The sequence below is a fragment of the Rhipicephalus microplus genome, chromosome X (genome assembly GCF_043290135.1).
Source record: "Rhipicephalus microplus isolate Deutch F79 chromosome X, USDA_Rmic, whole genome shotgun sequence".
Classification (NCBI taxonomy): domain Eukaryota; kingdom Metazoa; phylum Arthropoda; class Arachnida; order Ixodida; family Ixodidae; genus Rhipicephalus; species Rhipicephalus microplus.
In genome coordinates, this window is record NC_134710.1 from 257857317 (window position 1) to 257871751 (window position 14435).

Here is a 14435-nt window from a genome sequence, read left to right on the forward strand (position 1 = left end):
TCATATTTTTATGGCTCTTTAATTTGGAACGTTCATAATATACTTGTTTCCAGGACGTGACATTAGACTTGAAAAGATACTGAGGGTGTATATAAAAGAAATATTCATTTATAGGTTGACGATGTGCATTAGTGAGTATCCGTGCAATGGTCTCAGTACAAGTCATGTTACCGACTCAGCCATGAAGTGTTTGAAACAGCACACATGTATTATGCCAGGTGCCCCCTTATATGAGTATAAGGGAAAATTAAGTATTAAATGGGCAACTCTTGACTGGAACCAGAAGAGCAAACTGAACTGCTTTGTTAGCCATTTTGATACTGTGGGCATTGCAGAATGTATTAATCTTTTCATTTATTTGCATTTGTTTCACCTAACGTGTGTAATACTACTACTATTACCTAGAATATCCTCCCGATGGAGGAATCTGCTGCTACCTGTTGGGCCTGCTTTCTGCATAGCTGATGATATCACAAAAAAGGGAGCAAGGAACTTTTTGCTTATTGGCATGAGATTGTATGTAAATTTTCTGTTGAATGTAGTGCTTTAACTTCTGGCTCAGATGTTCATGGGGCCCTATCTACAGATTGGTAATAATTTTTTAAAAACTTGAAGGATGCTTGAGATTTGCCTTCAGGAGTAGAATGGAATAGTGTAGTCAGGCCCCATGCACATCACCATCTCAATCGCTAGACTGGCTTTGGTTATCGGTGCATGGCTTAACCGTGCCACAATGAAACGAACGACTGTGTGCATAGCATTGGCTCTTTCAAACTATCCTAGAATGTCTACTGCAAGTACAGTTGTGAAGTGCCCACTGTGCTATAGTTCTTCCTTTTGTGAATCAGCGAAGAGCCCACCACACGTCCAAAAGGCAACACACTAACCTACGCAGCTGCTCACTTTGTTGATGCCTTTGCAGCAGATGATGAATCAATATGTCTGAGCACTTTTTAATGAGTGGGCCTTTGAAACACCAGCTCGTTGCACAATTCTCATGCTTTGATGCCTGGTGTGATTCTACTCTTCTGCTACGCAATATTACACGTGTTGAGGCTCCTTCGATTAGTACATGGTATTCTTATTGTGTATTTTTCCGAAGTAATTTCTGGCTTTGTGGTAGAACGCCTGCTTGCTATGCAGATGGCCTAGATTCAATTCTTACTCTAACCAAAAATTTTGATTTTTCATTTTATTTGCGTCCTTTTTGATTTTTCGATCATGGACAAGATGATGATTTTTCACTGTCAGCCGACGATGCCGATGCAGACACCATAATTTCTTCTAAACAAGCTGTTTAATGCAATCACGTTAATATGCTCAAAAATTGTGTCAGGGACCCTTGAAGGAATGGAAGCATTTAAAGGCATAGTCTGGCTTGTTATTTATGAAAAGCGATAATAACTGAATGGTTGTTGCAGGTGAGCCTATGCATCCACATTGGATAATCGAGTGTGTGATTTTGCTCTTTTGTGTGTTAAATTTAATTATTGAGTTCAGTATTAGCAGGTTTTCATATCTATAAGCTCATGTACAGCCAGGAAGACAGCAGTTGACAAAAACTATTTACTCTTGGATTTCTGAGATAGAAGTTCTCATGCAGTCTGTTACATCGTCACCTTCTTTTGTATATTTATTTATAAGAAGCTAACTGTGATCCTGAATGAACAATAAACTCCAGCTGTGCTCAAAGGCTTGAACATTTGCAAAGCCTGCATTTTGTTTTTGCCACAGACTGTAATCATTAGAAGTAAATTCCTAGAGCTTGCCTGATATTTATTTTACATTAATATCAGTGCGGTAACCATTGCTCATTTTTTGTATTTTTTGAAGTTGCCAGTCGTTAGTTTATTTCTTATAGAAGAAACTTGTTGTTTGATTATTATGTGTATTGGTCAAACCAGGTGTGCCCGTTCACTGTAGCGAATTGGTCCTGCTGGATGCTGAAAAATGGAGTTCTGAGTGCCGGAAAGTTGCATCTCAGTTTCCCGAGTGTTCCCTCGCTGAGCTTTTAATGCCACACTTCTGCCTTGTGAGTACTGTGCTCATGTTTTTTTTATAATTCTGTGCTTTGCATCTTATTAAAAATAATTTAGTTTCACTTTCATTAGAAAATACTGCTCATCTCAGTGACTGTGTAATGATTAGTCATGCTTTCCACATAACTTTGTTACATTGTATAAAAGTTTGCTACAGGGATACTGTACTTAGGTTTTCTAGTTGCATTAAAGTTTTTGCATTGACCTGTACAAACTCATGGAAGTTTAAGAATTTACTGCCATTTTCAACTGTAATCATTTGGCACTCTTCTTGCGGGGGAAGTGCTCATATATGGCCGCACAGGGCCCTTTTCACTCTTGTAATTCTCTTGAGAGGAAAGAATGTAGCAACATCAATTTCTCTTTCTCAAGTGAGACAAATCAGCTTCATCGCTGTTTTTGGAATGATGACTTGGCAGTAAATTCCTTCAGTTTCAACCAGCTTAGTATACTTTCTGATGCACTGTACTGTGTGGCACAAAAAAAAAAATGAAGGAAAGGTAATAATAACGGGCATAAAATATCAAAAATAGCTGCAAGTTATGACTCATGTATGAGCACTTTGATTGTGGTAGCTGTGTAAGCACTGTAATGATAAAACAGTCTATCTTTCAAACGTCAGTAATTTAAAGTGAAATGACCTGCTTTACATTGCATAGAAGAGCATAGGAATTCCCTTTTCATCAAGTTATAGAGCAGGATCACGTGTCAAGCTCTAAAATATCTTATTTCTCAGCATTGTCTGAGCCCGTGCTAAGTGCTTTCTTTTAGGGTTTCTGAAGCATCCTCAAAGTGATAAAAAGTTTTATGTGTTGTGTCTTGTATATTCTTCATTTGAGATTGGTGCACATGTTTTCTTGTGTGAATCAGGCATGAAAAAAGCTCTGAAATCGACACTGTGAAGTGATGGTGTGTTTTACTGCCCTAATTTACAAGCTTGGTAACTGGGTATCCCTCTAACAGCTTGTTTCCCGGTGCTATAGTCGCAGCTGCTTGTGACATCTTAGTCAGAGCTATGAAAATTAAAGACCAGGAAAAATTACCAAATTCATGTGGGTTCAGACCAAGAGCTCCTTTACATAAAAGTGTGTGATTGAGCATGTTCTATAACTGCACATTGTTCCTAATGAAGAAAAGATCTAAAGCGCTTAAAAAAAAATAACAATGCTCCGCCGCAGTGGCCTAGTGGCTAAGGTACTCGGCTGCTGACCCGCAGGTGGCGGAATCGAATCCTGGCTGGGGAAGCTGCATTTTCAATGGAGGCAAAAATGCTGTTGGCCCATGTGCTCAGATTTGGGTGGACGTTAAAGAACCCGAGGTGGTTGAAATTTCTGGAGCCTTCCACTATTGGCATCTCTCATAATCATATGGTGGTTTTGGGACATTAAACCCCACATAATATCAATCATCAATGCTTTAAATATAATAATAATTATTGTTGAGATGTTACGTTTATGTCCCAAAACCATGACATGATTATGGGGGATGTTGTAGTGGAGTGCTCCAGAAATTTCGACCATTACGTGTTCTTTAGCATGCACCTAAATCTACTTATGGATCTAAACGAGACATGAAATTTGTTCAATATAATGACTGCTATGCACAACTGCTCAACATAACCATGTCATGTTGCGGCAAATCTGGTCTGTAAGGATAACGTTGGCTCTGTTCTACGCATTCGAGTCAAAATTATGCCGATATGACCCAAACTGAACACTGTGCACTGCTTTAGTCCTAAATTGTCGTGTTTCAATCAATGCGTATCGTACACGGGCCTCTAGAATTTTACTTTTATCGATGTTCAGCCGCCGCAGTCGGGATTCAGTCAGCAGTTTAGTACCCTAACTAGTAGGCCACCGTGGCTGGTATATGCTCCTAGAATAGTTTTAATGGGGTGTTATCTGAAAATACGAAATTCTTTCTTTTGTGACTTAAATTACGTATGGATTAAAGGTGACGAAGGCCCAAATGAGATACGAACATTGCACCTTTGTTCTGACATCTTTTGAAGGAAGAAAGAATGTGATTTAATTTTATTTTTTGGCAATGCTTTGTTGTGTATATTCATACCATGCACCTTATTGAGTGCCCGATTTCGTGGTGTGCTCTTTAGCCGTTCACGTCATATAACTAGCTCCTGGAGCATGTGCTGTATGTTTTGAGTCATGTGTATCATGATAAATCTAAATTTTAAACATGATTACACCCACTGTGGTAGCTTAGCACATAATATGCACAGCTAATCTTGAGGGAAGCGGTTCAACTCTGTTTGCAGCAATCACATTTCAATGAAAACAAAGTGCTAGAGGCCTAAGTACTAAATGATGTCGGTGCATGTTAACTCTTTCATTACCACATCTATTCAAATCGATCACCGGTGATCAGCACTTTGGATTGTCGATTTTGGCATGTGGAATTTGTTTCTCGTGCACCCAGGACTTTCTAGTGATTAGTATAGCCACTGAACTTTCAGAATCAATTTGGATTCACCTGTTTTGGCAACATAGTGATTTTTTACAGATGTTTGCATGAGCCAATGTTCGTGTGTTATTGGGAAAATGCACTTGGCTGGTGAACTTGTAAGAAGTGCGTGCCCCTCGTGGTTATGCTACATTACAATCAAAGTTCTGTAATGAAAACAACCTTGCAAGACAAATATCAAATCAAAGTGTCAGCTTCGCAATCTGCAGTGCTCAGCAGTAATGATTGCCAGAAATTTATGGAAACTATTCAATAGAAAGCTGTTGCTGAGCGTTCGGGGAAATTTATTGTACAAAAAAATATTTCTGAAGGTTTCTGGACTTGGGAACTCTTCCACCTTAGGGTGACACCGGGCATCGCTCAAAACACTGTTTCGAAATGAACAATTATTTCTCTCTCTCTTTCCGCCACGTGTATAAAGTGGGGAGGTGGCCCTCTCAGCCAGTTTTCAGCAGCTTTGGTTTCACCCGTATCGTGACATCAGACACAAACCCGCATTTAGTGTCATTAGTTGCTCCTATCATGTTGTCTTCATGCGCGCATGGGTGTGCACCTGCACTGCAAAAAAAACGTGCCTCTCGAGACTGTCTTGAAACTGCATCTGAGGAAGAGCTTAGAGTCCGAGGATGACAGCACCTCAGCTTCAAGTTTTATGGCAACGATGTTTTGCATCAGCCTGAGGCATCTGCAGCAGTTAATGTATTTGTTTTGTTTACGGCCTCAAGTTGTGTCTTCCACAGCAAGTGCATAGCTGCCGACCTTTGTGCACAAACTTATAGCTACTCTACTTACGTGCGAGGTCCACACGTCTTGAGGCTCAGTGTGCTAGTGCCGGCTGCAGAGCTTCTCATCGCAAGAAGGCCATCGGTGCATATCTTGGCCCTGACTACGGAGCAGCGTGAAACATATTAGAACTGCGTGCGATATTGTTCATTTTTAAATAAGATGTGCAAATATGCACATAAATGTGCCTTGATGCCTATATTGAAACTATAACCTATGCGGAGTGAGGTGGCTTATGGAAGGAGGTGACGCTAAATGAAATATCGAAGTTCATTGGACACCTGATTTATAGAGGGGTGATTCACATCATGGGCATCTATCTATATTGTAACACCTGCAGGTTCTTATTACAAATAAAAACCAAAACTTTACTGAGAGAAGTGCACGAGTTCACTTTCTTTTCATGAAAAACCAAGCAAAGCTTTATCACATGGCACGATCAACGAAGCAGCACATTGGATCTGATTTTTTTGTCTATGTGGATAGAACATTTTGTACAGCATTTATTATTTTTATACTGTTCTTGGGTCATTTATCCTCAAAATTTATATTCAGAATTTTATTTGTTTTGAATATTTTTGTATGTATAGTGCTTTTTATTGCACTGCTTACCAGCTGGCAACCGAAAATTACACATCTTTCACATTTTTATTCATTCCAGAATATATTTGTTGCTCTACAACGTATATTTTTTAAAAATAGCATTTTATTGTGCAAAATTCGGTATGCTTCCCTGCGTGCTGGAGTACTTTTCAAACTAGCAAAAACTGTTTTCCCGACACATATGAAAAATAACCATATTCACACGGTAACGAAATAGTTAAGGAATACCAGGTGGTCATAATCTCCAAAGTCCTTCACTACAGTGTGCTTTTTTATAATGCAGTAGATCTTTCAGTACATAAAACTCCAGATAATAAATTAAACTTTTCTTGCTCTAAGTGCTCCTCTAACATTGAAAGTCACTTCAATGATTGTTTTATGTAGCTCCCAATTTGTGTGAGCAAGATTATTATTTACTTCGCACTTTACATTAGCGTAATTGAAATTCTAATCAAGAAACATCTGCGAGATCAAACCAACACATCGCATTGCCTGCGAGCAAAAACAATAAATTGTATTATGTTACTATCCTAAATCACAAAATTTTTAACAGATTGTATTAAAGGCGCCCTGCAACACTTTGTGAGCATGGTCAGAACATGCTGCCGATCGGTAGCAGAGGCTCCCGAGAACACGCGAGCCAAATATTATAGTGCAGCACGCGGCCCGGAATTCGCAATAAATTATCAGTCAGCTGAACATCGCTTTCTCTTCTCTTGACAAATGACAGAAGTCGCTCATAAATCACTTGTTGAATGCCATCTATTTGCCATTGGCCGATTTGAACTTGGCGCGCTCGGCTGTTACAGAGATCGCCGCAAGAGGCCGTAACTTGTCCACGTGCGCACACGTGCGATCACGCTGAAAAAGCTGCCTATTCCAAGAAAAACAAAGAAAAAAAGTGCTCAAGGTCATGAGGCGCGCGTGACATATTTTCTTTGCCCCTGCCATCCCTCCCTGCGTAGCTTCCAGCACTTTCATCGGGACGAGAGAAGAGAGAATGAGATTGCAGCGTGCGACAAATCTTTGTAACTCCGCTCATACTGGACGGATTCTTAAAGTTTTTGCTGTGTTGAATTCGTGAAACAAAAAAGCTTTTCCTGTGACTTCATTCTATGTTTACTTGAGTGTTTCAGGGCCCTTTTAAAGAGGTGTGAAAAAATGTGTAATTGAGTTTGTCTTGATTTTTTGTGGTGTATTCTGGAATAAGGCTAACATGAGTCGAGTGGGTCCCTGACATTATCATAGAGATTGTTTAAAGAATGGTGGTTTATCAGTGCAGCAAAATATTACGAGCAGTCTCAAGAACCACGTTGCACATTTTTTGGTAGATGTAAGGGAGTGTTAATATTTGGCCCCCATGTTTACAAAAGTGGACTTAAGCCCAGGAATTTCTTATTCACCGACTCCAAAAGGGGCTGTTGGGCTGATTTAAAATATTCTCACAGAAACTGCAAGCCATAGACTTGTGGAAGTAATGTGTTGAAAGTATTCAAATGATTAAAATGAGTTTCCTTTGTTATGCCAGTGAGGTCTGTCTAGCGTGTTGTTTGGATTAGCATCCAACTCTTTTCCAATTTTCAGTGGTTTGCAGGGGCTACTTCGGAGGAATGGAAGATTTTGTCGGCTCAGTTCAAGAGGGTGCTGAGTATGGATGCAGGCCATAGGGTGTCCCCTGCTATCTTTATTCAGGAACTTGTCATGTGCCTTATTGGTTGCAAGAGCTATGTTGCTGTAAGCAACTGGAGGTACCTGTTCACGTGCTTTGCTTATACTGTCATGGTGAGTGCCATACATCTTTAGAATGGGTTCCTGACCTTAACATAGATATTGTGTAAAGAATGATAGTTTATCAGTGCAGCAAAATATTATGAGTAGTCTTAAGCATCGTGTTGTGCATTTTTTGGTAGATACAAAGGAGCACAGAGTATAAAAAAAAATGAGAAAAACTCTACATTGAAGCAGGTGGGAGTCAACCAATAATATAGCAATTCCAAGCAGAGCATTCTAACCACTACACCATGGTAACTTTGTGCAAAAACAGGCCAATAATGCTTCTAATAGTGCTGACAAACATCAGTGGCTTTCTGTTGGGCTGATCTAGTACTCCCCACCAAACAATTGACTGAGATGCAGGGCCCGTGACATTGATGAATGTGCACTGTTGCACACTTTTCCTTCGTCGCCATTAGTGTTTAGACTGTGCTCCAAATACTGTCGGTGAGGTTCTGAAAGAAGTGCCTAGAATACTAAAAAAAAAGCATTTCATTTAAGTGCACCAAGTTTCGTGCTGCTTGCCTGTTTACTGTGGTGTTTAGGCATGAAGTATTGATTCAAGTCATTTTAAAACTTGCAGTTGTGGGTTAAGTGCTGAATATATTTTTCTATTTTTCTTTTAAATAGCTCCTATCGGGGGACTGGAGAGGTGGTATGAAAAGAGCCTAGAACAAGTCATGTCCAAACAGCGTACTGCTCTTCAGGTGGTAGTGTACTTCAAGTACACTACATGTTGTAGTTCACACCTTAGCTTGAAAACTTCAGGAATGCTTTTATGACAAGGCAATCGAGCAACAATGTGGCATTACTTATGTTTTGGAACATAAAGGAGCAATAGTACACCAGGGATGAGAAATGTGCATAATTTTACAGTCATTAAATATAGGTGAGGCTCATTGTAGTGGTAAGACTCAAATAATGTGCTTCTTGCATGTGTAGAGCACAGAAGTTTTGGTTGTAACAGTTCAATCGTGGTTGCAGGAGTGCCTGAAGAATACAAGGAAGCTTACGGAGGAAGAGTTGCATGAAATTGTTCTGGCTCTTGTATTTGCCCTGTCAAGTCTGCCGAGCCAGTGCCTGAAGCAAGAGTTATTGCTACTTGTTGACGTGGCTCAGTGTAAAAAGACTTCAGTTTTTGGAGAGGAACTGGTGAAAATATTTCGGGAGGCACTTGCAACACCGTGTATTCAAAGTGAGTTGGTGTCGGGAGTGGTGAAAGCATCAGTGCACAAGCTGCTTGCCCACCAAGGGGTGACTAGTAATAGTGATGCTTTAGTGTAATTTTCAGTGTGTTTACATTTGTATATAGGTTAAGCGTTGTCATAAATAAAAATCCAGAATATGTGTCTCTCTATTTTTTCTCAACAATAGCATTTGCCTTTTTTATCACAGTAATAACATAACACATATATCACTAATTGAGAACTATGGAAGCTTACAATAGAATCAGCTTGCACAGATTATGGTAAATTGGAGATCATTGGGAGAGTGGCCGAAAATAGCCTAATAGTGATAATATTTATTTATTTATTCATAATACCCTACAGGCCCCGAAGACCATGGGGTAGGGGGGTAGAGAAAATTCAGCATAAATAAAGCATAAAAAAACTGCACCAAGGAAAAAAAAGAAAAATTATACAATTGAAGAGAAAAGAACAAGTGCTATAATACATTGTAGTAAAACATCTGTATACAAAAATCAAGGGAATACATGCCGAGGTAAAAGACCCTTCCTGCTTAATCCTTAAGATGACAGTATTTTTTTCTGGAAACAGAATCAAGAGGGATAATGTGAATACTGCAGTTTTTAATATATACTTAGAAAGGGCCCTGCAACATTTTTTCAGCATGGTTAGAAAACGCTGCCATTTCGGTAGTTTAGGCAGCTGAGAACATGTGAGTCAAACATTATAGTGCAATACACGGCCTGGAACTTGCAATTTATTCTCAATGTTGGCTAGCAATTGCGGGCTATGCTCTTGACAAATAATACTAGGGGTGTGCGAATATTCAATATTTCAAATGTTTTTCTTTAGTGTTTCCTATTCGATTCTATTTGCACTGGAATTTTACTATTCAAACTTCCCAAAGACAAATATAGTTAACGTAAATTGACTCTTTCAGATTGTCGATATGCTTAACTTCACACTGTAGTATTGCAGCAAAGCTGCCTTTTTGGCTCCACTATGGTCGAACTTTCTAAAAACACAGTAAGCATTCAATTAAAAAAAGCTCCTTCAAATTTTTTTTAATATGCTTCAGCTCATCACATTTTTGTACTGTGGCAAAGCTCAGATTTGGGTGCACGTTAAAGAACCCCAGGTGGTCTAAATTTCCGGAGCCCTCCACTACGGCGTCTCTCATAATCATATAGTGGTTTTGGGACGTTAAACCCCACATATCAATCAATCAAGCTCCATTACGGCAAAAAATGTATTGACTTAAGAAAATGCTGGTTCCAACATGGAGATGACAGATATGGCAGAAGAGGGGTTTAGTGAATGCTGTTTTATACTTGAAATTCGGGTAGCGGAATCTGAAAAATTGGACGCTGAAGATTTTTAGCATCCAAAATTTTAGGTCTTTTTATATACAGTAAATTTATTAAGCGACATTAGAAGGGACTAAGAAAATGTGTTCAATTTAACAGGAGTTACATTTAGTGGGAGGTGAAGAGGTGAACAAGAGTGCAGAATACAAGTATGAAACCAATCTTGTCAGAAGCACTTGTTACCTTTTGGCAAGAGTTTCGTTCAAGAGATTTTCGTTTACCGAAAGTCTACTATAATAATGTCTACGAGGCAGATTTGGAACACTGCATCAAGAAAGCACACCTTTATCTGCCACATCAGTTGGGCTTCCACAGAGGTTGAGAAAGGAGGAAAGGCTGAGGAAATAGCATCTTTGCCTTTCACATGTGAAGTGTTGTAGACAACACTTTGGCTGTCCAAAATGATGTACAGAGGAATCCACTGTTAAAAAGAACATTGAAGCGCGTGTCGTCTGCTCGGCACCACCAGTGGCCGGCTGTGGTAACTAGTTTCGCACAGGAGCAGTGAACGCTGTGGGCGGCACTCGTTTGTCGTCTGCTACAGTTGCAGCCGCGCTTTCGCTTGTTGTGAAGCCAGCCGTCCCTGCGCTTAGAAATTTGTGCGCAGGCTGCGTGGTCACACTCGCATGGAAAGCTGTGGCAATGCTGAAAGAAAATTAGATTATGTAAAATACTACCTCATTGATATTTTATGGGTGCTAAAGAAACATACGGACATCTTTTTGTTACATAGCTATTATAAAAAAAAATACTTTTCCTTGTGGAGCATGTACTTCATGTGCACCAATGCAGATTCGAGCTGCTGCAGTGCGTAAGGTGAACAAAAAATTTACAAGCGCCTTTAACTAGCACCACCAGAGAGCTTTCTCAAAGCGGGAAGTTCTTTATCTAATGAGAAGGCCAACAAAAGATGACGATCCGGCTGATGTGTCAGGTCACATTTATCTGATTATAAATAATTCCCACATTTTTTCTTGTAGCTCGAAGGAAAGAGACTACCTATTTTTGAGATTTTGCGACCTCAGCCGCACTTTGCGATCAGCTGAACCACGGCCTCATCTGTAGGAGATGAGAAACGAGCGCTGCCCACAGTGCTCATGCAAGAAACTAGGTGCCACAGCCGGCTGGCGGTGGCATGCAGCAGAGGATACGTGTTCCGGTATTCACTTTAACAGTGGACACCTCTGTAGATAAATACAATTTGGCCTCTGCATTGCCTCGTTCTTAGTAACTAGGAAGCACCACCTGCCTAGTGTATCACCAACCTAGCCAAAAAAAGTACTTCATGCTGCTATCTCATAAGAATATGCTAGGGAATCCTGTCCAACTTATTTTACTGCAATTTCGCTTTGAAGTATTGTAAAATATCCTACAAATATCTGAAAAATATTCTATTTGATTTGCACTCGCACTTAAATATTTGAATTCACTTTGCACCCAGAATTTCGCTATTCACACAGCTCTAAATGATTCCACAAACCCAAATGACTACACCATCAACACAAAGTCCACAATCATTGTTTGATTTGAACATCTTGAGCTGCATACCTAGTTACTGCGACTGTCACTAGATGCTGAAATGTGCCTGCACGCTCACTTGCTATGAGCCTGAAAGTAAGGTGCTTGTTTGAAGAAAGAAAAGGAAGTATTCAAAATCGCGCTAATGAATGGGTGTACCTTCTTGCTTCCTTGTCACCCCCCCATGCCCACGTAGCCTTCAGTGTGCTTGCTGGTATGAAAAGAAAAAGAAAGCGCTTGAAGCATAGGATTAATTCCTGTAGGTATGCTCATACTTGATGGATTCTAAAAATTTTCGTGGCAGTCAGTCTGTGAGGCCACAAACTCCTTCAATTAAGCCATTCAGTGATTACTTGAAAAAGTGTTGCAACTGACCCTTCAAGGTCAGTTCCAACCAAAAATACCCCTATAATTATTGAAAAGTCTGTCTGCTACAGCAGTGGCCAGACTGTTCACCACTAAACAGGCAGACTTAATGGCACATGCTGAAGGCACTCTGTGAAATACTGTTTAGATGGAAGACTTGTACCAGCCACTATCTTTACCTTTGACTCTGGGTCAGCAAACCAGTCGGCCATAAGTTTTTTATGCCGTCTTTAGTAACTTGCATGACATGCATATGCTATAGTCAAGCAGCAAAGCAACAGCTGCAATGTTAACATGAACTATCTAGAAACAGTTGCCCTGCAGTACTGGTCATATCGATCAATGAATAATTTATTAATCAGAGACTTATATCCTGCAAAACAGTTAATTATCATATATATCTATCTTTCAATTGATCTATTAAAACTTTGAATAATTGTTTTATGAAAAGTGACAGCATTGACACATCCTAGAATGCTGAGCAGTGCGCCACTTCCATAAGAGGCGAGAACAGCTGTCATGTTTCAACTCAAGTCTAGATTGACTCTTTGCTGGAGCTGGCCCAGTACAGCCACAGGTCCAAAGTTCCATTCTTTTACTCTATACTGTACATGCATTATGTCACATTGTCAGGCCATGTAAATGTGCTCTCTGTGAAGGCCGTTCTTCTATAGTACTACTGGCCCAACTAATACACAAGAAATTTTTGGAGTGGTGTAGCTTTTATTTATTGGACATTTGTTAGGCTGTGCTGCACTGCACACTATGCCTCAAAGCAAGAAAACTAAAATCTACCGTGCCATCGAACACTGAAATCTCATGTTGGGCCAAAACTTTTTTTCTTCAGGCATAGCTTCACTGAAGGCTGCATTGTAATAATGGACCAGGAGGTGCCAAACCATGGATTCTCTCACAATTCTAGGCTTGCAGACACAGTTGTAAACACAGTAAAATAGTCTAAGAAAATCTACCAACATTGGCAGCTGCCACCTGCGGTAGCATTCACGCTCTCTATTTTTACTTTGCATAACTGTTAAGGGGGAGATGCTACTCGAAAAAGGTTTTTTTTTATTTCATAACCCAGCTCCTTGAAATTTTAGGTGTTAGTAAAGCTTGCAGTGCTGATTTCATAACTGCAATTATTTGTTTGATAGCTATAGTAGTTCCGGAGTTACTACAACTTTGATATCAAAATATAGTGTTTTTTGTGCACATAATAAAGCTTACTAAAAATTTTCACACAGAATTGCAAAATGGCTCATTCTGCTGCACTTGAGCAGTACAATACAGAAAAGTACCTCAAACAGAAAATTTATTTGCTACATTAAAAAAAAAAAAATTAAAAGTACTAAATGCATATTTTACATCTCTCTATCAGTGTATCAAGTTGTGTAACAAAAAATCTGTGATGTATAATGCAACCTAAAGTAGATACTTGTATTCTAGAGTGGCTGATTAAGCTCTGTGCAAAATTTCATCAAGATAGGACTATTTTATGCCTAAAAAAGATTGTGCACAAGATGAGAGAATTACCTCAAAATGGAAATCGAGAAAAATGCATTTGAAAGTTGTAAATATGTTTACTCATGATTACACAGTGCGATTTGCACAAAACTTGGTGATATCATAGAAGGGACACAGCTAGAGCACCTAAAATTGTCCTGCTCCATATGTGGATCCTTCTCGCCGCTTGAGAAGGGAGTCATCAAGGCGCGCTTTCTTTGCCACGTTCCGCCGATGGGCCCTTGCCTCGGCTGTTTCACACGCAGACATTCTTTCGATTCTCCTCTGGTCGCGGGATTGGCCCAGGGTGATCAGTTGATCTGGTGGGACTACACCAAGCTCCTCTAGCACGTGTTCAAAGCTTGAATGTCCTTTATTGAACCACAACACGGCCATAGCAGCTGCAGTTTCCACTGTTGTCCGGGAGGCAAACTTAGTCTTCGGACACAACAACCAGATTTTGCTGTTCAAAGATTCTGCAGCGTTTTGGGTCTTCCCTTGGATACAACGCACCAGCAACTTTTCATCTGTGAGCCGCTTGTAAATGGGAAGCACAGCCAATCCTTGAGCCTTGGTCAAGATTGGTGTGTGGTCGGGTGGGGCCTCCCCAAGCGCTTCAGCTCGCCTATGCTTGCACCAGGAAGTCGCCCCTTCTGGACAGTATCGGTGGCTGCCTGCTGTGTTGCTCGATGATGAATGGAAATATGAGGCCCAGATGGCACGATGCATTTTCAGAATATCACCTCTGTTGTTTGTGATTGCAATACGGTAATAGTTCTGCAGCTTCTGAATTGTGCCATCTGTCAGCTTTTCCC

The 14435-nt window shown here is 40.1% G+C and overlaps 1 protein-coding gene across 1 annotated transcript in view; it reads left to right on the forward strand.

Annotated features, from left to right (window-relative positions):
* Positions 1-9036, forward strand: part of LOC119162262 (uncharacterized) — a 69402-nt gene extending 60366 nt beyond the window's left edge. Inside the window, exons 13-15 of the mRNA XM_037414720.2 lie at positions 1905-2032; positions 7491-7688; positions 8664-9036. Of these exons, the coding sequence (XP_037270617.2) occupies positions 1905-2032; positions 7491-7688; positions 8664-8963 (626 nt within the window). The 3' untranslated portion in view covers positions 8964-9036. The remainder of the gene's footprint in view (positions 1-1904; positions 2033-7490; positions 7689-8663) is intronic.
* Positions 9037-14435: the final 5399 nt, after the last annotated feature.